Source organism: Cryptomeria japonica, chromosome 11 (assembly GCF_030272615.1).
Source record: "Cryptomeria japonica chromosome 11, Sugi_1.0, whole genome shotgun sequence".
Taxonomy (NCBI): Eukaryota; Viridiplantae; Streptophyta; class Pinopsida; order Cupressales; family Cupressaceae; genus Cryptomeria; species Cryptomeria japonica.
In genome coordinates this window covers 509,434,964-509,461,674 of record NC_081415.1, presented here as the reverse complement: position 1 = coordinate 509,461,674, position 26,711 = coordinate 509,434,964, and the positions used below count along the sequence as shown (strand labels likewise).

The 26,711-nt window shown below is 36.7% G+C and overlaps 1 protein-coding gene across 4 annotated transcripts in view; it reads left to right on the top strand.

Moving 5' to 3' along the window:
* LOC131034297 (plant-specific TFIIB-related protein PTF2) overlaps positions 1 to 26,711 on the top strand; it is an 83,808-nt gene that overhangs the window by 4,153 nt on the left and 52,944 nt on the right. For all 4 annotated transcript variants that reach the window (XM_057965927.2, XM_057965856.2, XM_057965801.2 and 1 more), the window contains exons 2-4: positions 17,886 to 18,086; positions 18,616 to 18,690; positions 19,585 to 19,644. In XM_057965927.2, the coding sequence (XP_057821910.2) occupies positions 17,886 to 18,086; positions 18,616 to 18,690; positions 19,585 to 19,644 (336 nt within the window). The remainder of the gene's footprint in view (positions 1 to 17,885; positions 18,087 to 18,615; positions 18,691 to 19,584; positions 19,645 to 26,711) is intronic.

Below are 26,711 nucleotides of genomic sequence, written 5' to 3'. Positions count from 1 at the left end.
TATTGTGGGATGTTGATCTCGTATATGCCACATAGATTGATGAGGAGGAGGGATAGGGGGGATTGTTGGGGATTATTAGATGAATTTTTTTCTCATATTGGTAGTTACTTGATTCCAAGTCTAATTTTGATTTAGGAGAAGATGAGGCAAAGGCATTGCAATACTAGATCTAGTTGTCTACTTTTTGTCATTTTGTAGTTGTTGCCTTTTGGCTTTTTTCTTTTGTTTTATATGCATCTTGGTAGTGAAAACTCAAATTATTAGACATAGAAATTTTGTGAGTTTGTATGTTGACACGTAAGTTCTGAATTCATCTCTAATGTTTCATAAAATGGTTATATAATGAATATTGTGAATGCTTTATCTTATGAATATTTGAAATTTCTTTTATATTTTTTAAGGTCTCCACATTTTTTTTTGATTGCTATTTCATATTGCCTCCTAAAAAAGGCCTCATGTCCCCTTTTATCATGAATACGTGTCCCTATGTTATATGGTTAACTTTTGAGTCTTGACTATTTCCATAAGATTTCTAAATATGGTTCACACTAGGCCTATAGCTGATCTCCTCTTGCTGGAATTATTGGTTACCTATTTTGGACGCAATGATATGATTAAAGCTTATCTACATTCTTAAGATAAACACGAGTCATGCTTAAATGGGCAACATGATTGTTATGCCATAACCTTGCCACATGCTTGTTGGAAGTATGGACTGTGTCTAAATAAGCTTCAACGAATTTGTTATAACATGTTTGTCAAAACTATTGGTTGCATTATTGTTGTTGAAGGATTTGAATCAGCTTGAACAAATGTTTAAGAGTTGCAAACATAGGTCATCATTAAATGCACCCTATAATTATTACATCCTGATTTCACAATATGTTTCAAGAATTAGTGGTTGCAGGGGACTTGCCTTTAGCTTCCTGCTAGTGAGGCTAGCTTAATGCAGCGCATTTATTAGAGGAATGCCCAACAAGGTTTAAACCTAGGTCATCATTTAGGCATTTTCTTTACCTCACCACTAGACCATGGTTTGTTGGACTAGGATTGCATTGTCAATAATTTATAGCTGAAATTGCTAAGATAACTATCTTTGTGTAGGCATCCTTGATATCTAATAGGAAATATGAGCAAATAGCTGCCAAATTTTGGGGCAGATTGGCACAAACACTATATTTACAATGTTTTTCCCAAATTACCAAATATTCCTGACTTTGACTTTTCAAAAAGCAAGTATATTTAATACTTACCCAAATTACTGTTGTGTTTGTGTCTAATTGCAAAGTTGACATCAAAACTAATTATGAAAATTTATAATTAGTTGAAGGGAGGTGGTTTTCTTTGGCATGCCAAGTCGTGCCAAGTTCAAGTCTTTGAAAGGAAGCTAAGGTGTGAAAAATGCTTCCTAACACTAATATAGTGGGGAAGATAACAAAAATATTCTTTCAAATCTTAAACTATTACATAATAAGAAACACCTAGAGAAGGAGATATACAACATGCAAATAGATTAACAATAAACACAAGATATATCGTGGGGAAAATCCTTTCAGGAGAAAAACCTCACACTCCAAAATCCACTCAATATATTATTTAGAAATCAACAACATAATACAATATACTTGCAGAGAAAGCTTCTCACAGGAGTATCACCATCTAAAGATTTGAAGGTAACTCAATAGCTATAAGACTCTTACACACAACCTCCATCTCACACACCTAATATATAGGAGATACAGTACATGAAACCGTCAAACGGTATTACCAAACCATGAGCTCAAACCACCCAAAAAGTGGCACCCAACTTATCTCCAATCTAAGATGCCCTATGGTGTGTCAAAACACACACCAACACGTGTAACCCCTGTTTACAACTCATTTATGTGTCCAACACCTTTTTATATTTCCTATTTAGGAGACCCAACTACCGGAGTTCATAACTTTTGAATCAGGTGTCTGATTGAAGAACTATTTTAAGTGTCGGAAAGCTCATAAAGCATTCTATCAAGCTGTAGCCCGCTACATTGATTACAACCACTTTTGGGCTGTTTTAGAGCCTCTAAGGCCCTCAAAATTGACTCCAAAACTTTCATTCGCAACTTTCAAATGCAAAAACCTTAATATCTTCAAATCTTGATGTGATCTTGCAACGAAATTTATCGGCATACTTATCTAGCCAATTCAAAGCTTTGTAGAAAATTTCAAACTAATTCGTACTCAAATGAAAACTTACTATAAATAGTAACTTTATGTAAATGCAAGGTTGAGACACCATTTTCCTAACATTCTCCCACTTGTTGAACACCTTGCAAGAGCAAAGGGAGTATCTACACCATAATTTAATTGCTAGGGGCCATGAGGCCCATACAATTTGAACACAATCTAAACTAATTTGTGCTCACTGGTTTTGTCATTGTATCTGGTTGAAGTGTCAACCTTCTCCAATCTTACCTTCCCATCCTCTACCATATATCAAACAAACTAAAACTGAACATCAATGTGCTTTGTTTTGGCATGGATAGTTGGAATTTTTGCTAAGCAAATAGCACTCTGACTATTACAACAAATAGTAATCAATCTTGCATTAAACCCAATATCTTAACGCAATTGCCTAAGCCAAATGGCTTCCTTACAAGTATGAGTAACTGCCATATACTCTACGCCCGTCGTGGACAAAACGACCACAACTTGCCGCTTACTCATCCAACTAATAGTACCACCATAAAGACATAACCATTGGTGGATCTTCTGCTATAAATGCCACTAGCCCAATTTGAATCCATATATCCACAAATACTCACAAAATACCGAGTTCCAATAGGATAACCATGATAACACAAGGAATACTTGGGAGTACCCCTCAAATATCTGAACACTCTTAATTGCAACCTAAAGCGCCCGTTTAGGATTAGCCATATATTGACACAAGACTTCCAATGCTTGGGCAATGTCTAGTTCTGTACAAAACATAACATACATAAGATTGCCAACAACACTCACAAATGGTACACTGACCATGTACTCCACCTCAGTATGAGATTTTGGACAATCCTTCATAGATAACTTCATTCCCAATGCAACAATAACTATCATAGATCTACAAGTTGTCATGTTGAATTTCTCCAACATTGAATTCACATACTTACTTTGGCTCAACCAAAGTTTTCTGTTAGCTTTATCTCTTCCGATCTCCATTCCTAGAATGAATCTAGCTGCACCTAGATCTTTTGTCTCAAATTGTGCGAACAATTGAGACTTGAAATCAGAAATCAAATATCCATTCCAAAAGAGTAACATACCATCCACATATAATGCAATAACGAGAATGTGACCATTATTAGTTTTGAAATAAATACAATGACTAGATTTAGACATCTGAAATCCCAAACTCAACACATAGGTATCAAACTTTTGGTACTGTTGATGTCTTTTTTATGACATCATGCAACACAAAATAAAATACTAAGTATTCTATCGTGTCTTGAATAAAATCCTCCCAAATGCTAAATTGCGTGATCAAATGGGATGACTCCAAGGTTCCGAATGTCAGGTCTTGATGTGCTCTTGGATAGTCTCAGCGAATGTGATGTGATATGAACCTGAATGTTCAAATGCTGCTGGAACATGGAAATTCACTTAACTTTCAAAAAAATAAAAAGGTTGAGGGTTTAGGAAGCTAGTCTAATCCTAGGAATATAAGAGGCTATGAACGACTTAGTGAAATTCTACTAAACTTTGCTTTGCCATGCAAAGAACAACTCCACAAAGCTAGTGCAGTCTTCTAAGGTAATCTTATGATATTCAAATCACCACCAACAACATATACACCATCCATGGGTTGCATATCAATGGGTGAGTAGCTATTGAAGTTAAGCTTAAAGAGTTCAGTTGGCCACACATAGTATTTAGCAATGAGCAAAATACAAGTAGTATGAACACATGAATTTCACCATTGATCATCCACAATAGCTTCCATCTATCTAACATGAGGATACAACAAGAAACCATGCAATATGTAGAAGAAACAACACATTCCACCATGAATTTAATGAAAAGGATGTAATACATCGAGTAACAATGTAATATAAATATGTTAAATTTTTTAATTTAAATATTATTAATATATAAATACTAAATACATTAAACTTTATATATTAAATGATAAATATATTATAATTAAATATTTAATTTAAATATTTTATCTTGTTAAATAACGTATTCGTTAAAATATAAATATATAAATAACGTATTGAAATTTATAGTTTAAATAAAAAACAAAATAAAAAACAACTTGTTTGAAACAAAATATAAATGAAATTTTATTTAAATAATACAACTTAAAAACAAAACCTAAAGTTAATAGAATACCCATGTTTCACGAAAATGGTCGGGAGAAGAACGTGTCTGGCAGGTCTGGGGGGTCAAACACTTCTGCAGCAGCGGTATTTGAATTGTTTGAATGACCAATTCATCTGCAACGTCGACCTTCAATCGCTACCATCATTTTTTAAAACCCTATTCCAACGAATTTTTTATGGTTCCGCTTGTTTTTTTTCATGGACTTTGCAGCGACTCTTTTTTTTGCGATTTTGGACAATCATAACTGGATTCTATCACGATTTGAACACGAAAAATCGTTGACCATCAGATGGTCAACGATTTTATTACGAATTGCGATTATTTTGGGGAAAAAATTGGCTGCCCTCGCGATCCCTGATCATACACGATTAATCATGTTTTTTTCCAGACTATTGCTTCTTTGGTCTTAATGACCTTATTACGTCACATTTGGTCTTAAAAGACCTTATTTACAACTTTCATACTTCAAAACACAAAAGATTCAAAATTTGCCTCATAGAGGCTTGATGGTAGCCTAGGTGCTCCTGCACCAGATTTCAGACCTGATTATACTCACTTCAAGTTCGTTTCTCCCCCTTTTTCATCAACTTCTCCTCTTGCTGGATCAAATATCATAACTACTTCTTCCTTTCTCAATTCATGCATCATAAGGGCAAAATCATCACCTTCTTGCTTGGCCATGGACTTGGCGATGTGAGGAATGAATCCTTCCTTGGTCAGTTTTGCTAACTTCAACCCTTAGCCTTAACATATCTTCATTAGGCTCTTCACTTTCATTGACTTTCCTCCACTTCTGTGCTATGACATGAGGAAGTCCACTTGCCTAGCCACTTGACGTGATTTGTAGGCTATCCTATGAAGCATCATCGTATTGATGCATTTTGATCTCCATTCATCACTCAAGCTTTTGAGAGTTTCTATGACTTCATTCCAACCTAGAGAGAGACCTGACCTAGAAGTTGCACTGCATCCTCCCTCAAGCGAGAAGCTAGCAGCTTAAGAAACTACTACTAAGCTAGATGACTAAACTAAGACAACTAACGCTAACCAACAAAAAAGTTGGGGTCCATATTTTCAATGGGGCAATATGTGAAAATGTCACAACAGGCACCACATCCTAGGAGATTGCTTTAGACCATACAAAGACTCTTTCAACTTGCAAACAAGATTTTCTTTACATTTCACCACAAAATTCTCTATATGTGACATAAATTTATTTCTCCAAATCATTATGAAGGAATGTTGTCTTCACATCCATTTGCTGGATTTCCCAATCATGAACTGTAGCAAGTGATAACAAGAATCAAATAGATGTTAGCTTTGCCATGGGAGAGAAAATCTCATTATAATCTATTCCCTCAACCTGGGAATAACCCTTCGTGACCAACCATGCTTTATGCTTCTCAACATTGCCATCAAGACCCAACTTTTTCTTCAACACCCATTTGCATCCCACGGGCTTACGTCCTTCAACGATGTCATCTTATCATTCATGGCTTCCATCTAGAAATTTGCCTTGTCTATACCCATAGGTTCTCTAATAGTCCTAGGCTCACTAGCATTAGCAATTAAGGAAAAAATACAATTGGAATCTGTAATGTCCCTACTAGTTAGAGATCATTGTCCTACAAAACAGATTGTTAGAACACAACAAAAATATATACACAACTAATGTAATTTGCAATTAAAGTTCAATTACTTAATTAACACTAATCTCAATTCTTAAAAAGGATACGAGTGCAGCACTGGGACATGTCCTTAGGCGGCTGTGAAGCTCGCCTTCTTGTAACCCATCTTGGTTCCAAGCCATACCAGGAAATCGAAGGTTAATTCGATTCCTGTCTTGGATGTAATTTCTTACACCCAAGCCATCCAAGAAATTGAAGGTTAATTCAATTCCTGTCTTGGATGTAATTTCTTACACCCAAACCATCCAGGAAATCGAAGGTTAATTCGATTCCTGTCTTGGATGTAATTTCTTACACCCAAGCCATACCAAGGAAGACCATCATATATGATCAATTCCTTGCCTTGGATGATGCATCTCATCATCCAAGTCTACCAGAGAGGACCGGCCAGATCCGTCTCTTCTTGGATGAACTTTGTCAACCAAGCCATAACATATATGCATATAGATATTCAGTATATACTGCCTACCAGGGATTATCATAATCCCTCCATTAGGCTAGGGGAATTTCCTCCCTATAGCCTCCATCATATAATCACATTTATATTACATTTTACAATTCATTACTATTTTCCTTTCCATAATTTACGTCTATATTTACATATTCTTTAACCTTTGTAATGATCCTAGATATACATACATTTTCTACATGCGTACCTATCTTTATTGCTACATTCATATAAATAAACATTAGTGATATATGTATTCATAAATATGCACTAATATATATGTGTGTGTGTGGTACACACGTCCACACACATATATATCTTATGACCCTTAACCTCTCTTACCTGTACGCAGATCGCAGCTTGTTGTTGACGTTCACAATCTGCAATTGTTGTTTGCAGATGGGAGTCCGCTGTTTGCCTGTAGTCCTTTTTGCTTCCCCTTGTTACCCCTTTGTGCTCCACGGAGGCCGTCCTTTATACCCCGTGGAGGGGAGGGTCGCGACCCACCACGGGGTCCCTTCCGCAGGAAGGGGCGTGACGGTGGTCGCAGCCCAGGCTGCGACCCCCGTCCCACCACTTCCCGTAGGGGGGGCTACCATGGTGTCTTCCCTTATACCATGACACCGCTTCACTTCCATATTTCTTCTTCATCAATCCTTTTAAATTAATAATACTTTTTTCTATATTGTTTCACATATTAAATATATTAATATTCTAATCATTTATTTATATTTTAACTTTTATAAAATGAATGATTTAACATAGATAAATGATTCAACATAAATAAACGATTCAACATAAATAAATGATTTAACATAAATAAATGGTATTTAGTGATTTATTTCTACTTTTAGTATATTAACATTATTTAACCAATTTACATAAGGTGATAAATCCTGGTTTATCACAAAATCTTACAATGAATAACCAAACCTATCTGATTTCTGCCTAATTCTTGTAGACATCAAGGGCTACGGTTGAGGTTCTTCATCTTATTTTGAACTTTCAGAGCTGCTAGAGCTCTCCTCATCAACAAGTCCATTGGGAGCTCATAGTTCTTCTTCATAGGGGTAGAAGGAGTCTAAACTACCTCCTTATTTTGTTTCTCCTCTTTCTGGTTGTAGCTCAACAATGGAAGGTTTCTTCTCTTTGAAATTGACACTTGTACTATAGAGAACCTTCTCTGTGACTAGATCTTAAAGCTTGTACCCTTTTACACCGACAACATAGTCGATAAAGATACACTTAACAGCCTTGTTCTCCAACTGAGATCTTTTTTCACTTGGAACATGAGCATAAGCTTCGCAACCAAATACTCTTAGATGTCTCATAGAAGGCTTCTTTCCTGACCACACCTCCATAGGTGTCTTATCAACAAGTGCCGATGTAAGAGATCTGTTTACCAATAGCAGGAATTGGCTTTAGCTTCAGCTGAAAACTTTTGTTCGAGGCCAACACCACTAAGCATACTTCTAGCCCTCTTGATCAACGTCTTGTTCATCCACTCTAAAATTCCATTCTGTTGAGGGGTGTATGTAGTTGTCTTATGCCTCCAATCCCACGGTCCTTATAGAATTTGTCGAATTCGTCGAGCAAAAGTCACCACCATTGTCAATTCTCAAACAATTAATCTTTCTACTATTCTAATTTTCAAGAAGAGCCTTAAACTCTTTAAATCGACTAAAGACTCCAAATTTACTTCTGAGAAAATAAACGTCTTTCTACTGTAGTCATGAATGAATGAAACAAATTACATAGATTTTGAAATTTGAGGAACATTAATAGGACCCAAAACATCAGAATGTATCAAGCCCAACAATCCAAAAGATTTGTGAGAACTAGAGTAAAATTGAACATGGTTTTGTTTACCATAAATGTAGTGTTTGCAAAAATTGAACTCTAGATTACAATCATCAAGCCCCTTAATGAGGCATTTATTTTTTAAGGTTTTGAGACCCTTCTCACCAATGTGACCAAGTCTTTGGTGCCATAACATTTCCTTCTCCAAAGCATTTGTACCCTTAGGTACTGTTGACGTGTATTTTATACACAATCATACACAGAATAAAATACCAATAGGCATCTTATCCTCTCTTGAGAAAATAGTCTCTAACTGCTGAAGATCTGCAAAAAGGATCAGTTAGGTAGACTCCAAGGTTCTTTTAGTAGGGTCTCTACGTGTGGACAAGCTTTTTAGTGGTATGATGTGATTTGCTGTTTCCTCCAAGGGGTCTTACGCATTCTAAAGCTCGAAGATTTTACTAAACTAAAAGGAACTTTCAAAAAATAGCAAAAAAGATAGGGTTTAAAGAGGTCTAATCTAGCCTAACCCTATGAATGACTTAGTATGGACGAGACTTGGCAAGATTCAACCAATTTCAATTTTGCCATAAGATAACAACTTAATTGAAATTAGTGCGATCTTCTAAGGTAATAAAATGATACTCAATACATCAAAGATCAAGGACACTACTACGAAGGTACATATCCAAGACACAATGATAATTGAAGATTAAGGACTCAAAGTGTTCTCCAGTCGACCACACAAGGCGTTCCTACAATCAGCAAGAAGCTAGTGGTTTGGATTACGAATCCTACCAAATATCAAATCTCACACTTAGTCTTTCAAATTAACAAACTACTTCGATTGAGCACGATTCAAGTGTATCAAACAACCATGAAGATAACTCAAGAAATTTGCAACAAAACACCATAACTTCAATATTTTATTGATTTCCAAGTCATCATGTACAACAATTGCTTGAATTTCTCTCTTCAAGACTCAATCTTGCTACAAAATAAAATTGCTTCTAACTCTAATCTCTCTTACATCAACTATTGACTATTATCTGACTATTACTCTATTATCTCCTTCTTATTGAAATGAAAAATGGGGGTATAAATAGCATCCCCAGTTACAATGAAAGGTCCAGATTGAAAGTAAATCAACGGACAAGATCATGACACCTAAACCCTAATTAGGGTTTGTTACAAATGACCTCCTTTTTACTGAACAATATTAAATACATAGCCAAATATTAAATTCGGCACAAAAACCTAGGAGGTATCAACCAATGAGAAATAAGATGTCATGTCATCTGTAACAACCTTTCATCTAGAATCTTATTCCCTTTCCAATTTTCTTTCTTAGCATATGCAATGAATTTTGTCACGATTCCTTCGATTTCTGTGATTGGAATCTCGGGAAGATTCTTGATACTCTCTTCTAAGTGGATGACCTGATCGAATGCATCTAGAAGAGCTGCGTCCCAAGTAGGTTCAAGTTCCTTCGTTCTATCAATCAGGAGCATGGTGGCAAACATCTGATCATACTGCTCATCTGTAACATCTGCGTCCTTGCGAAAGATGATCTTGATTCTATCCTCAAATTCTTGCATATCCACATCTGTCTCGACCTCGATCCCTCTGCCAAGAATGGTACGAAGTACCTCAAATACTCTGTCCTGGATCGGATTGATCACTTCCTCAAGTTGGCCACATCTAACACTGATGTCCTCGAAGAGAACACTCTTTATATGGAGTAAGGTTGACCACTGAAATAAACTGTGAGAATCACCCTCCAAGATCCTCTCCTGCGCTAAAATTCTTCTGGATGTATGTCTTATTACTTTCAAGACAGGGATGATAACGTCCTTGGTATGGGCAAATGCAGCTACTGTTACCATCAATCTGTGGATTATCTCAGGAACTTGGATAGCCTGATGAATAATCTTCGTCATCCTTGTAACAAACTCTATGGCCACTGTATGAGATCTATCCATCCAACTACATGTACGCTGGACCAGGTTCCTGAATCTTTTTGCTTCATTGATCGATTGAAGGGGCAATGCCTGCACTGGTGATCTAACTGGATCCTGACGTCCCAAAGGTTCATTGATGTGACTGAAATATGTCCTCCATGCACCTCTCTCTCTCTCAAGCTTTCTATTCTTTTCCACTTCTTCTCTAAGCTTGTCCTTCAATGCCTCAAATGTGTCAGTAGCATCATCCATTGTCTGCTCTGCTGTGGATGGTCCTAACTCAATAGTCTGTATATCATAATCCTCTGCTAGGATCTCACCCTCATATTTGTCTGCTGCCGGTGTAGCTATCTGCAGTTTTCTGGATCCAGTCTCATCTCGAATCATCTTGGACATCTTTGTAGCCTTCTTCTTCTCTGTTATCACATGTGAACGTCCAACAAGGCTCTCTAAATCAATTGCACTGTCCTCGTCCTCTACTACGATCACCTTGGTTAATCTTTCCTTCAACCAATCTGGAATATTCGATCTTGTTTCTTGAACTTGAATTTCTTTATGTACTATTTCTTCTTCTCTGGGAGGAGATGTCATTTCATTATCTTCATCTAAATCATAGTCTTGGAGAGATCCATCTGATGAAACATGCTGTGCCTGTCCTTCCTCCTGCCTGTCATTCTGTACCATAGACTCCATGGACTCTTCCACTCGAATTGTTCTATTCTCCGGTCTGGAAGAAGTACCTGGTGTTTGATCTTTGTTGGCACCTTGCTTTTTTCTTGGAAGACTCTTTCTTTTTTGACCTTTCTTTTCTCTTCGAACCTCTTGGATGGAGATTACCCTCATTGGCACATCGAAGGTTACCTTCACCTGAATTTCTAGGATTAGGATTGCCTTCACTCACACTAGCTCCACCTTCGGCTGGTTTCTCTTCCAAAGTAAAAGACATAGCTATGCCTTGTTCTCTCAACTTCTGATGCTGAACGTCTACCCATCTGCGAGTACAAGACAAGACTGGTGCCGTCAAATCATCTAAATCCACGACCTCGGGCTCATTCCAATCCAACCTTATTGTTTTGCTTTCTCTATCATAGGAAGACTGGATGTGCCTGCCATTGTCCTGAGCTTGGTCGGCCACTCTGTAAATCCTGCATTTCCTGATGAAATCCAAAGGCAATCTAGAATGTATCTTTCATTTCACTTCAAGATCATCTAAGAGATTCATCATAAAATCTTCAATCTGGTGCTCATGCTTAAATCTTCTACCGACCGTCTCCTCTAAATGTCCATGTGGATCAAAACTATTTCTCCAAGCAAAAGATGAAAAAGAATACAAGGCTAACTCCTTCTCTGCGTCATCCATGGCTAAGACATTAGGACATACCTCAACTGAATTACCCAAAATAATAGGTACCTGAACTCCATTCTGATGTCTGTGTCTGAATGCCTTCACATATGCTGCCAACTGCCTTGTTACCTCAAGTAACACAATTCTGTCTGTCGGATACCTCGGCAACATGTATGGAGGTAAAGGACATCCATGCACTCTAATGTAAGTGAACTTGGGAAACTGAATGAACCAAGCACCGTACCTCTTGATGAATTCCTGGGCATCCTGAGATAATCTATTGTGAATCCCTCCTTGCAACGTCCTTGTGATGTTCATCGTGAAAGTATCATTAACTAACTTGTAGTTTTTCCCTGGCGGATGATGCAAGTAGGCGTAGGATTCACAAGCTCTGACCTCACTGGGTCCTCTTCCAATCACTCCTCTGTGTGGTAGTCCTGCGTACTCAACACTCCCGATCAAAGCATAGATGACGTATGAACTCATGTGGAAGGACTTAGTAGCCCTGAGTCTCCTCAACTGTACGTCTAAGCAATGGCTAATTATCCTAGCCCAATGTATCGTACCCTTTCCTTGAACAATCACCTGGATGAAGTAAAACATCCACTTCTCAAAATAGAAGGCATGAGGTGCTCCTGTAACTCGGTTGAGCATAGTAATCAAATCTCTGTACTCCTCCTGGAAATCAATCCGGTGCGGTGTGTTCGGTACCTTGCTTAGACGGGGACGACTTCTTGAGTAGCCAGTTCTTGTTGATTATGCTTAGGCAAGCATCTGGATCATCATCGTACACTGATCTGGCTCCTTCAATGCTCTTATATATCATGTCCCTGTGCTCTGGAAGATGGAAAGCTTCACTTATAGCTTCCTCTGAAAGGTACGCCAAAGTGTTTCCCTCATTGGACACAATTGTCCTGGACTGTGGATTGTAGTGACGGGCACACTCGATCATCAACTCGTGGCACTGAATAGCTGGAGAAAAACCGGCCGCCTTGATGATGCCACTCTCTATTATTCTCCGGGCGACAGGTGATGGCTTGCCAATGTAAGGGACCTCTCGAAACTTCTTCGTGCTAAAGTTCCCCAAGTTTGTATCTCCAATGTTGCTCCACTTCGACACGATCTTGGTCTCCACTTCTTCGGTCTTCTGATCTTCTTTCATGAGAGCCGAGCGGCTGGTGGATGCTCCCGCCTTTGAGGTCGCCATACCTACACACCATTTCATTATGAGAACCATATTTTGCAATGAACAACGTTGATTAGAGAGATAAAGTTTTTAGGAAACCTCATGATAAGACTTTAGAGTTATCATTTCCTAAAAACGACTGAGCTTACTGAAATTCAAAATTCAAAATTTCAAAACTTAAAATATGACGATGAACAAATAAAACAATGAAATCAAATCGCCATACCTCAATAGAGAGCTAACTCTAGAATGCAAAAAAACAAAAGATCGCCTAGGCAAAATTGAGGTATAGATGATCTTCAACGTTATCTCCTCAAGATATTAATTTCGCCACCTTTGTCTTCAATGTGATCTTCAAATTCGCCTTTAACGTGGTCTTCAACTCTTAGCAAATTCGCTCAAATGAAGGTCTTTAAGTATCGCACCACCTTTGATTGCTTACGCCACCTTGGATCGAATTCGCACCTCTTCAAACACACTTCGCACTATCTTCGCTTTCCTCAATTCGCATGTAGAAGGATAAAATAATGATGTGAAAATAATAGTTTTCACCCCCCTATATATATAGCGCTTGCATCTCTCCATTTACTAAGGCCGACTTGGTAAAATATAACAATTTCAAACGATTTTTAAATGATTTTTTAATTAAATAACAAGGCCGACCTCCATATATGAGCGCTCCAATTCGATTTTTTTATTAATTAATTAATGATTAATTAAATGCCTTTCGTTTTAATTTATAAATTTCGATTTTTTAATAAAGGCAAAATAATTAATAAATGATCAACGCCATATTAAATGCTAATTTAAATAGGATTTTCAATTTTATCGAACTTAGCATTTAAGGGAAATTTGAAATGTTTATTTGGCGCCAAAATTATGAAAACGAAAGGGACGTACCTCATCGCCCTGGTCCCTTGGAGAGGGACAGGAGCGATCCATGATTTTGTCATGTTTTCAACATTCATCTCCTTCCCTTCCACGTTAAATATCGATCATTTTGATGGGTCCTTCGAATTTGATTGCCTTGCATGTGCGCATAAGTGCCTTTGGGTGTTCATCGCCCTGGTCCTTGTCCAAAGGATAGGAGCGTTCTCCATGTTTTCACGTAGACCTCGCATTTTTGATCTTCGATCCTTCATTGTAGAGCGAATAACATCTTTGTTCGTTCCTTCTATGCTCATTCCATTTGTTTGCATGTGGTGTTTGGACATTTAGAGGGATCATCGCCCTTGTCCCTTGGAGAGGGACAGGAGCGATCCATGTCTTTCTCCTTAATCTTGGCAACTTTAAACTTCAATCTTCGTTGTGATGTCTTCCAAACGCCGTCCTTTAGCTTGTTCATCCTCGCCTTGCCTTGACTGTGAAGGATTATGAGTGCTTTTGATGGGATCGCCTTGGTCCTTGTCCAAAGGACAGGAGCGATGTGAGCTTTTTAGCATGTTTGACGATGTTTGGACGTTCAAGACTCTTGCATGTGATCTTCAAACGATGTCTCGAACCTTGTATGATCTTGTGGAGTATTCGACTTGGCATGAACTCGAAACAAAACGAAGAGTCCAAGGCAAATCGCCCTGGTCCCTTGGAGAGGGACAGGAGCGATATGGTCCCTATGTTCATTTTGGTGATCATTTTACGTTCAAAATCTTTGTGTATCACCTTCAAAAGGCACCATGGACCCTCTAAGACCTTGCAAACCCTTGATCTTACGTAAATCTTGCATGAAATGGCCAATATATCCAACATCGCCCTGGTCCCTTCCTGAGGGACAGGAGCGAACTAGGTCTTAGGGTGCAAATTTCTTCATTGTGATGACCTTTAAGTGCTTGTGCTCGATGAAGATGCCTTAAGATGTTCTTGCCACCCTTCGTCTTGACTTAGATCGATTTCAAACTTAAGTAAAAGGCAATATAACCATTGTATCGCCCTGGTCCCTTGGAGAGGGACAGGAGCGATCCATCTCTTGTGGCCTTCATTTCATTTTGTCAGGTTCCAAATTTATATTCAACGGATTCGTCATGCTCCACTCCATTCATCCATGCCATGATATCGTCTGCAACTTGGCAAGAAAATTAATTATAACAAAAAATCGCTCTGGTCCCTTCCTGAGGGACAGGAGCGAACTGGGCATTTTGGGACCCTTGTGGACGTTTAAAAATCTTCAATTTGTATTCAATGAGTTCATCTCACGCTCTCCCTTGCCTTTGGACGTAAACTTGTCTTGATTTTTGCTTGGATTTTGCCCAATGAAGGACATCGCTCTGGTCCCTTCCTGAGGGACAGGAGCTATAAGGTACTTCGCCTTGGTCCCTTGGAGAGGGATAGGAGCGAACTTTGCATTTTGGACCATTCTCCTTTGTGTTAGCACTTCAAATTATATTCATTTGGTAAAGCATCTTCCTTTGGACCTCTTCAAATCATCAAGTCAACGAAATCTTGCAAGGACAAGGCAAAATTTGATTTGTAGCTCCGGTCCTTCACTGAGGGACAGGAGCGATTTTCCTCCTAGAGGCGTTTCGGTGCTCATGAAAATCTTCAATTTATATTCAATGGAAAGATCTCGCCGTTCTCCATCACTTCCAATTTGAAATTCGTCTTGACTCTGCAGGAATAGTGAGATATCTGAAAATGAGCTCCCGTCCTTCACTGAGGGACAGGAGCGATTTTGCTCCTACAGGCCAAAATAACATGATTTTTCACATTTTAACACTTCACAAGGCAAAAACAAATCATTTCCAATGCCCAGGATCAAAAATAAAAAAAGTCAAAATTTAGTCAAAATATTCAATCGGACAAAAATTCACACTTCACTCTCAACACTTAGACAAATTTAAGCTCTGCATCAACATTCCAATTGAACATTAGACCATTCTGGCGAATTCATTGCATTCAAAATTTGCATCCTAGAAAAGGAAGCTCAAAAGCTCTCAAAAACGATTGGATTTTGGCCTGAAAAGACAAAAATAAAAACCCTAAGGCTTGACCCTAAATCCAGACAACTAACTGACTAACAAAATCCTAAAGACGAAAGCGAAAACGAACAAAAGACAAGCAAAAAGAGGGGGTCCCCATTTGCGATGGGGCGATGTGTGAAATGGTCACAACAGGTACCCAGAAGCATGACCATCAGATGTAGAAGCAACAATCCTCTTCATAGCTCGATCTGATAGCGAGGATGAAGAATCTAGAGCCTTCTTCTTGGACTCCTTAGAAGCACTATTGCATTGAATTGTGCATGCATCCAACTTATACATGTCGTATGGCTTCCTTCATTTCTTATTCATTAATTCCAACCCTACTCTTTCAGCTAAAAGAGATGAAAGCTTTCATTTAAAAGAATGATACGTATCTGTTTTCTTTCACAATTGAATGCATGAGATTTTAAACTCTTTAAACAGCCTATGTTTAATAAGTACGTGACTTGGAATAGCCCGCTAGCTGAATCTCAGGCAGAGTCCCTCCTTATGAAGTGAGGAGCTACAGCCGGCTAGGTATTGTCACGGCTTAGCTTGCTAACTGGAGCCACAATGCAATACTTCCAATTTTTGACAAAGCAAAATAGTATTCAAGTTCGATAAATTCTCTTCCAAAAGAATTCCCATCTTTTACAAAGAGTCTTCATTCACCGTATATAACTACGGATTTCAAAACTCCCTTCTATTTGCTTTTAATGAGACGGTTGTATGCATTTATGCTAATTTCAAAGTAATTTGAGTTCTTATTTCATTACATTTTGCCTACGATGCTATATTCCTGTCCTTCCTTCTTGAAGGCAGTGAACAACTAAATCAAAGTTTGAGTAAGAGATTTAAATCATTTACATCAGCTTTAAGCCGATTGGCTCACAATATGAGCTTGATAAACTTTTTTCAAAGTGGAGCTACGTTATAATAAGGACTTGTTCGTGGAGCATAGCTCTCATATTCGTGGCATGCTTTACTAAGCCATGCGATTGTTTATGTGAGAAAGATTAAAAATAAACCTTTAGTTTTATATACGTGTGTGTGTGTTCCCTTTTAACTATGTATGTGCACATATATTTACCTATATATATAGATATGTATACGTAAAATTATATTTTAATTATAATATTCAAATGACTTTATGAAAGTTTTCATATATCATAAAGAGCATATAGAGTTAGAATAAAATACCTTAATTATTGTTCAGTTGTTTTAAATGAATACCATAATCCAAGACAAGGATGTTACACCTAATCACCTAGACTAACCAATAGGGTTAACTGGATAAACACTGGGTTGATGGTAACAATACTATCACAACTCAACAAGTCTCAACTTATAGGTTAGGGTTCCAAATGGCATTAGGCCCTTCTTCTATTATCTCCCGACCTGATGATAGTTTCCCTCCCTTCTCAGAGGATGACGACCTTCCTGCATACACGAGGTCAAATTCATGTAGTTAGTCTGAAATTTTGGCATAACTCTATCATTGCAGTTATTGATAAAAGAAGTAATCAATTCATATATCATAATGATTAAAGCCAAATCATCAACAAGTGCATTGCGAATTACCATTCAACAATATCAAGCAACAAGTATCAGTGCATAAAACAACATCAAAATATTTAGGGCACAAGTGGGATGTTACATATTTGGTGGCTGCCCTCTTAAAAAGTTAACTGAATATTTGCCTATGTAATCAGCAATATGAATATAGACAACACAAATCTATTTTCTACAATTCATGGGTTAAACTCTATTTTATTTGCTCTCTATATCTCTATGCTATGGAAATATGCTTAAGTTAAAAAAAAGCAGTTTTTGTCTCTTTTTCTACAATTTATTTTTATTTTTTAAAATCCGATGTTTTCCCAATTGTTTTAAAAAATCTTATACTTTTGGTTTGCTGTTTTTTTTCCCCAAACAATTTTTTCTGCTATGCAATGAACTAATCCTAGGCCCTATCCCTTCATTGAATAACCAGAATCTAGAATGCAAAAGCAGCTTATGTACGGTTTTCTTTGCATCATATAATTAGTTTAGGTAGGTATTTTTAGAATCAACTCTGTAAAAATTCCTGAGCAACAAGTAATGGTGAAATGCTTCTAATTAAGTTTATTCTTTCTTTCCAGGCGATTGCTTTGAAGAAATTGATGGAGTTCACATCATTATTGAGATTACCTGCAGAAAGAGTGAATGAGGTTAAATATATGGTGGAAAAGCTCACACAGGGGCAATGGGGTGCAGGAAGATGGTTTGAAATTCTAATTGGTGCTTGTATCTATGTGATTGTTCGACAAAGTCATCTTCCTTTGACAATAATAGAGGTTGCGGTATGTAAAAGCCATTTTGGAACTTTATGTTGAAGTTGCTTCACAATCGCTATTTCTTTTAGTTTTCTGGCAATCGATTTATTATGTTTTTTCTTTGTATTCCTCTGATTTTGATATTGGTTTGCTGTTAAAAAAGGAATTACAAAACACATAAGAGTGATCTGTAATGAACTTTTTTATTCTCCTATGTAGTGATGTATGCAGTTTAGTCGGCTAAAAATCAAGATTGTTAATCAGAACCTTCCTTGGAACAAAATGATTGTTTATATTTCTAAATTGAAATTTCTGGCAGTATCAGAAACTAACATGCATTGAGCTTGATTAGTTAATAAAAATTTAACATCAGCATAAATTGATAATCAAAATGAAGGTTTCTTTAGGTATTTCTTGTGGCCTTATAAACAATTTAGTTCCATTATGTTATATTATATGAATTCAAGTCAAGACTTGGAGAAGTCATTTGAATCTTTTGACATCTCTTTTAGCAATTCGATCCAGTATTTATTTGGATTTTATGTGTTTTATGCAGGTCATCATTAATTGTAATGTCAGTGAACTGGGGCGAATGTACAACAGAGTGCTCAAGTTTTTAGATATCAAATTGGTGAGTGACTATTTTCTATAATACATGTTAATTTTGGTGGAACATGATTATTGAGTAAAATCAGCTAATTCATTAGAATAGCAAGTCTGAAGAATATTTTATAATTTTAGTGCTATGTTAATAATTCTAATGCAAAATGAACCGACATAAATAGAAGACCAGACATAATGGTGAGGAATGAGAGCTAGTATACCAAACAATGCAGCATTGGGTTGTTGACATCCGGCAAAGTGGTCAAATTTTTGATATTAAATACAAATGAAATTCCCAAGATAAATTCTTGAGTTGGCTGAATCATCTACAAATGCAGAAAAGAGAAGTGTCGTGATCTCCTCGTTGGGTTTGTTCTTCCGTGTTTAAAAATTCAATATGTTTTTAGCAATATCTATTAGTAGGAGTGGAATCTTGATAGAAAAGATCTCGGTGTCATCTTTTTTTATTGTTTACAATTATATATTGTCAGGAACAGGATCAGGAAATTCCTGATATTGGCATTTGATATATATTTTTTCTCAACGACATCTAATATATTTAGGAGGTTTAGTAGAAATAAGCCTTATTATGGAGAGCTTAAAGACGATTGAGGCCTTATTTCCTTAGGTAGATAGTAGATACATTACCTCTGGGACCTAAGTTTTTTATTCCGCTTAACTGAATTTTTGACTGCCCATTGGTTGAAACTTTAAACTATTGAACCTATTAAATCCACTGACTTTGTTAGTAACCATTTTCTAAACACAAAATGGATAATTTGATATATATTTATGTGTGCTTTTACATCTTTACATCCACATCAAAGAATACCTTCGTTTTGTTTGGCAAATGACATTAATGTGAAGATTAAGATATTTAACCTCTATTTATTTTGTCATTTCATTTTGAAAATTTGTGCAGCCAGATGTGGATTTATTCATTTTCTTGGAGCGAGTAATTACTTCCTTCTCACTATTTTCTGTAAGTACTTGGGCCTGCTTCCTCATTACAAATGTTACTTAGAATTGGTTTATATTTGCTTTACAACAATGTACTTAAAATGCATTTTCATTTCTGCACTAGAAATAAACAGAGATTTTCTGTTCTTGATAACAAATACCTATAAGTGACTTTTGATCAAAGATTATTGTCACAAGCTTTTTAGTGAACTTTTCTTGAATTGTGGAAACAGCCTCCTTCCTTTTGTATATTGGTCTATACTCATCGTGTAGACAGGAGTTGAGAACTTTGAGTTTGGAGTTAAGTTTGTTAATTTCAGTACAACTATGTGCATTGTGTATTGTGATTTGCCAATCTATTTTTTGACTCAGGTTTGGTACAACTTTTGGAATGGCCTTACAAAATTATAAATTAATATAAATATATAAATTCTTTCCAAATAAAATATTTAATCAGAATATGTATAAATTAAACAAATTTACAGCAAAATATAACTGATATGTTGATAAATCATAATGATGTAAACTTTTTTGTATTTTGACAACACCAGAACTTAACATAACACCAAGCCTCTATTGGCCAAATGCTCAATGTAGAACTAGATACAATTTTTGCAATTTTAATAGCTAGAAAACTGAAATTTAATTGCAATTCACTTGACCTTTTCAAAAAAATATTTTGTGAGCTCCTTACTCCTTTTTGCGTTGCTTGTATAATACAAACTTCCCTTTCTATATCCAACGCATTTCCCCAAACACCCCACATCACTCCTAAAATTGGGCAATGCCTTTTTCTTAATTTTAAACTCCACCAAAAGGGCTGTGCGGCAGAATGTATACAGTCCTAATTGCATTAGGACAACTCTGAGTTTTCACCATTTCACTTCTATGTTGCCCCAAAAGTTACTGATACCTTTTTAAAAGTTTAAATACCAACAAATGAATTAGACATTGATTTGTAGAGTCCTGTTTGCTTTTGGAAACCTCAAATTTTACCTTTTGAGCTGCTTTCTATCTAAAAAAAAATTCCACGCCAGGCTCCTATCACATCATGTCTCTTTCACAATACTTCTAATGATGTGTTTCCTTTTTCGAGGCTTAAATTCCAATTGAAAATTTTTGGGGTTTGGGGATATTAAATAGTTTTGGTTTCTTTAAACCCCTCCCCAAGTACTCTTTTCCAAAAGGCTGTAGTATCTCTTTTTAATGTTTAAAACACAAAGTTGAGCATTGACTTTCTTTGAAATCCTCAAACACTAGAAAATGTCGAATGACAAGTTTTTAGCATTCTAAAAGCAAATTTAGAGCATATTTGGAGATCTAAATAGTGATTCACTTCCGAATGGTCTTGTTTTGGATATGTTAATTCCCTTAGATGATTGTGATAATATTCGGTATGATGAAGATACATTAGAAATGCTAAATTATTGGCTAAGTATTTCTTCCACTTCTCTTTCAAAGACTTCATGCATTCCAACATCAACTGATACATTAGATGTTCACACTTAAGAATCTTGTGTGGGCACAACATCATTGGGGGATGAAAAATGTAGTCCAGTGACATGCATTGAGATTTCATCTCCACCATCTATTGTTGGATTTGATGATTCTTGTGTTGCTATAGATATGGCTACTTGTGATTTAGTGCAACAAGATATTCATTGTCTTCCAGATGTCACTACTTGGGATGACTACTTGACAAACATTGCAAGTCTGCTTGTGGAGTCCTACATTTCAGATTGGGGGACGACATTGATGATACTCATCTTCTTTTGTTGTTATGAGGGAACACTCGATTCCTCTTATTCATTCTCTACATGATCATTCCTCACAGTTTGACATGAGTGTGGATACTTTTGAGCAGCATTTGGAGGAGGTCTCTCTATCTTCAGAGGAGGTATTTTTGTCTTTGGATTATGCTCTACATTCGTTTTAAGGAGATTCTAGATTATCATCTTTGTTAGCATGGCCTAGAACTGTTGATTAGATGGTGGCAACTTTGACATGAACATGAAGACACTTGAGCAAGATTCAAAGGCATCACACTTCATCCTTCTTCTTGCATATTCCTTTTAGGAATGGGAAGAGATCTTGCATACTGTCATGGTTTTGTTTCTTCCTAAGGGGAGGATTGTTGTTTGGTGAGATTGGATCATCTTTGGGATTTAGTGTCAAGAATCTACATTGGAGGGGGTTGCATGGTCTCTCTTCTTCCGTCATAGGGCAGGGACATTTTCTTCACATGGGGTTTTGTGTTTCTCATTCTTCATTGAGAGCATTTTGTTTTCATGTTTCTTTTAATAAGAGTTTTGTCCCATTGGGTTTTATCCTTTTCTCCATTGTGAAAGATTGTATTGCATTGTATTTGTAGATGGGTACTTGTTGTGAGCTTTTTTCATACATCGCCCTATTGCAAATGGGGACACCCTTTTTTTTTTTGCTTTTTAGGGTTTTAAAGCCACCAATTTTTGCGAGTATAGAGTTAGGGGTTTTCAAAGAGTTTTCTTGAAGTCCTCAGGTTAATTGGACCATTTATGATCAAATGAGCATTTTGACATCTCAGAAGTGCTAAGGCAAACCAAAGGACAAAAAACACAACTGCTTAGGGCCAATTCTGACAACTTCCTATTTTTGTGGGATTTTGTTTTTTCATTTTTGGCACTTTGGGACCAATTCGGGAAGCAACTTTTTTGCTTTTCGCTTTTGCTTTTTTCAGCTGTTTTGAAAACTGACCTAGGATTGGTTCATTTAGGTCATGGCAACAAGGTTCCTGTCTTCAAAATGAAAAGTTTGTATCTCCAAGATGGAAAAAGAAAGAAAAAATCTCTAGACAAAGCATCAATCTAGAAAGTTCTAGATGAACATGACGATGAGCAAGAAATTCCACTAAGTGTTTATGGCAAAGATGAAATGTCTTGAATCATGGAGAAAGCAACATCCTGAGACATGGTGAACTCCTCCCATCATGGAGAAAGCAACATCCCGAGACATGGTGAACTCCTCCCATCATGGAGAAAGCAATGTCTTGAGACATGATGAACTCTACCCAACATTTAGCAACAATGGCTTGGCAACACATGAAGTCCACCATCTCAAGAAAGGAAATGTCTTGAGACATCATGAAGTCCATCATGTCTAAAAGGAAATGTCTTGTTGCATCATGAAGTCCCATCATGGAGAGAGGAATGTCTTGCCAACACATGAACTCCGCCCAAGGCACCAAGAAAAATGTCCTAGCAATTCATAAACTCCACTCTACACTTAGCCAAAATGGCTCAACAACAAGTAAATTCTGCCAAGACAAGAAGAATGTCCTAACCAATGGCCAAGTCTTCCCTAGTTGGATAGGTAAAAGTTTGGCCAAGTATGAAAGTCAAGGAGAAATTCGCCCAACACCAAGAAAATTTTTCAACTCATGCCAAGTTCGCCCAAGAAGAGAGAATCTAGGCAAGTTTCCTTGCCAACACATTAGCTTACATGGACAAGATAAAGATAAAATTGGCTAAGTATAAAGTGGCGCTAAGGAAGAGAGATCTTTTAGAAGGATGAAGTCGCCGTCTTTAGGAGAGAAAAACAAGGAAGGATGAGAAAGAGACCAAATTTGTTGAATCCACAAAAAACGTAAAGATGCGAAAGAAGTTTAAACTTCCTAGCCTTATATTCACTTCAACGTTTCATTTCACTTTCATTACTTCTCAAGTTCAAAATTGAAGAGCTCTCTCCATCAAGTTCAAGAAAAAAGAAAATATTTGAAGAGGAACAAGAAAAAATTTCTAAGTAGAAGAAAGAACTAGTCAAAGGTTTTCATCTTCTTTCAGAAGAAGAGACAAATTTTCCATCAAATTTTGTAGTTTCAGTCCAGAATTTGAGCAATAGACTGATTTTTCATCATTTTTGTCTCAAAGGATAATTTTTACAAAATTTTACCAAGTGTCGAGCAGATTCTCTTCATACATAGTTTGATTTTTCAACAAAATTTTAAATTTATGACAAGTTGAAGGTGAAAAGTTGAGACAAATGAGTTTGAAATCAAAAATAAAATCCAAAAGATTTAGAATTTACATGTTGAGAGTGATATTAATTTAATTTCTTTGTCTTTTTTAGGCAATAGATGACCACTCAAGGAGGACTTTCAAGAAAAGTTCAAATGAAGTTTGCCAGCAAAGGAACACAACTAGAATCTAAAATCACTTCAAGAAAGGTTGGAGACACCAACTTTGGCCATGTTGATTTCAAGGACTTCAAGAGAAGAATGTATGGACATGATGGGTATCTACCTACAACAATTGCTAGGTGGATGATGAGAAATAGCATTGTCTAGGCAGTTGGATTTCCACTGGCAGTAGAATGTAGTGAATTAATTGTAGAATGTGCCATACACTACAATGCCCAGGACAGGCATAATATTGCACCTGATGGAAGAGTGTTGGCATATCTTGAAGAACTTGCTATCCAATAAGCATTCAGGATTCCCAACTACCATACAACCACATTCAAAACCAAAGAAGAAACCACAAGACTCTATGAAGAACAAATCGAACCTTGTGGAACAACTATCAACAAGTCATGGTTGGAGAAATCAAGGCCTACTTACAAAAAGATGCCAAAGAAACTTCTTCACACAAATTTTAAAGAAGATTATGGAGATATCATCTTGCTACTCAATAGAGTAATGGGCAATCCTCAAGGTACACCATTTGAAACCTGGATGTATTATTTCATTGATGAAATTACTACAGGAGTTAAAATATTCAATTGGGCAAGGATAATCAGTAATGCTATAGATGAAAAATTGAGAAACTTGGGAAGAACAAAGTCTTTCTACACGAGTTCTTATATTATTTACCTAATTGCTAGAAATTATAATTACACAAGATTAATTTGTAGAGGTATAGTGGGAAATGGTGAAAATGAAATCAAGGCACATGATTGTTAGTCACAACTGCAGTTCCATGAGAAGTCCCATTTCAAGCAAGTAAATGATGCATTCTTGATGTATATCACTAGGATATTGCAAGGAGGAACTCATTAGAGGTTGACTCAAGAAGCCAAAGACTTAATAAGCAGATTTGGATCATGGTTTATTCAATATCTAATATTCACATATTTGAGAGTTCAGGGATTTACTGGATGTCCTTACAGACTTCCAATTTATCCCACCAACAAAATGATATTGCTTGAAGTTCTGAGACAGTTAGAGACATATGAAGGCTTCCAGAGAACAAAACACAATACTAAAATTTCTTTTCCATTTTTTATTGGAAAAATTGTAGAATCTTGTTCAATAGAAAATGCAAGGATAAAGATGTAGTGGTATCCATTTATCTTCTATCGTTCTAGAGCTAATTTTGATCCTCATAACCATATTGGATTAGTGAATGGAGAAAATACATAGGATGGATCTTGAAGACTTTTGGGCCAATGCAGTGGATGGATTTGACATCAAAAAGAGATTGTGGTCAAGACTACCTGTGAATTTGATTAGGACAACTGAACTTTTCCACATGCTTGACTAGTTAGAAGATGATGGAGAATACACACAACCAAGATATGATGAGAACAAACCACTTTCCACAATGAGATGGTCTGATCTTGAGCTAGCAGATTTGGCCATCCTAATGAGGCCAGTTGTTAAATATACACAATGGTGGGCTGATCAACAAGTCGAAGAGCTGCAACGAAGAAATATGCCTCTTACTTGCAATTTGATGGGCCTTATGGAGTCATATTATTCCAATAATGATGAAGCATCCCAAAGCGCTGAGCCACCAGAAAGCATAAATTCAAGGAAGAGAAAGGAAGCAATTGAGTGCTCTGCAAAATCAAAAGGAAAGAGAATTGTAAATGAAGGAGCTGCTTGAAAGAATCTAAAATCAGGTCAACCTCATTCTTCCATCAGTCCCACATTTAGAAATTTGAATAGTATATCAATTATTGAGAATGAACCACTAGGTGAGATGAAAACCCTTTCCCCAATTCGTGAATAAAGAAATGTGAAATCAATTCAATAGGAGGTTCAAGAGAAACCATTTGCTTCAGATATGGAAATAATAGAATTAGAAAATGATCAAATGGATATCGCGGATGGAGAATTTCGGGAGGGAATGATTTCCGCTCTTCGGGGAGTTGAGGATAATCTAGGTGATGAGAACAATCAAGAAGATGAAGGCATTGAGCAACCCACAATTCCTGATTGGCTAAAAGAGAGGATGAAAGTAAAGGCACCTGTGGAAATTCAACAAGAAGATGACACAATAGATTTCCTAGCCAAATTAGAAAAGGTTCCAATAAAGAAAACAAACAAGAAGTATTCCTTGATCTAGAGAGACGATACTGGAATTCATTCAGTTCAAGTGGTTGTGCCAAAAGTTGATAAGGCAAAAGAAGATATTACTCCCGAAGAGTATGAAATAACAACTATCAACTTGGGCCCAACTACTAAGAAGTAGGAAGTTCAAGAACTGGATAATTCAGTCATGACAATCAAGAAAAGATTGGATAAAAATAGGAAAGAAAGAGAAATTTAAAAAAAAAATTAGCAGCTAAGGAATTATATCCAGCACTTGACCAATCCTATTGCTCATGGAGATGCAGCGATTCCCCCGTTTTTGTCTCTTCCACAGGAAATAGTTGAAGATTTTGAAGAAATGAAGGTGACAACTAAAGAAGCTAAGGAATGGATGGCAAACATTAATAGTGAAGTTGTCATGTTTGTAGAGGAATTGATATTGGCACATGGGCAAACTTCTTCATTGCCATCTAGAGTTCAAGATATGGTAGAAATGTGGGATGATCTTCAAAATATTCAGGATAAAATAATCCCATGTTTGAAGGTGTCAAAAGGAATTCCCAAACAAGAATTGATAGATGGACATGCAATTGTAGCTGGGTATATTGACGATAAAATACATGCTATTGGGCATTGATAGCAAGAAATGAAGTTTTGCAGAGGGTAAAGGTTGATGGTGTCAAAATTGAAGACCTGATTAAAGAAATTCAGAATAAGATTTTCCTTGTGGCCGCTGATGTGCTTGGAAAGGAAGTGACTTGAGAAAATGAAATGAAAGTGGAAAATCTGAAGATCAAAGC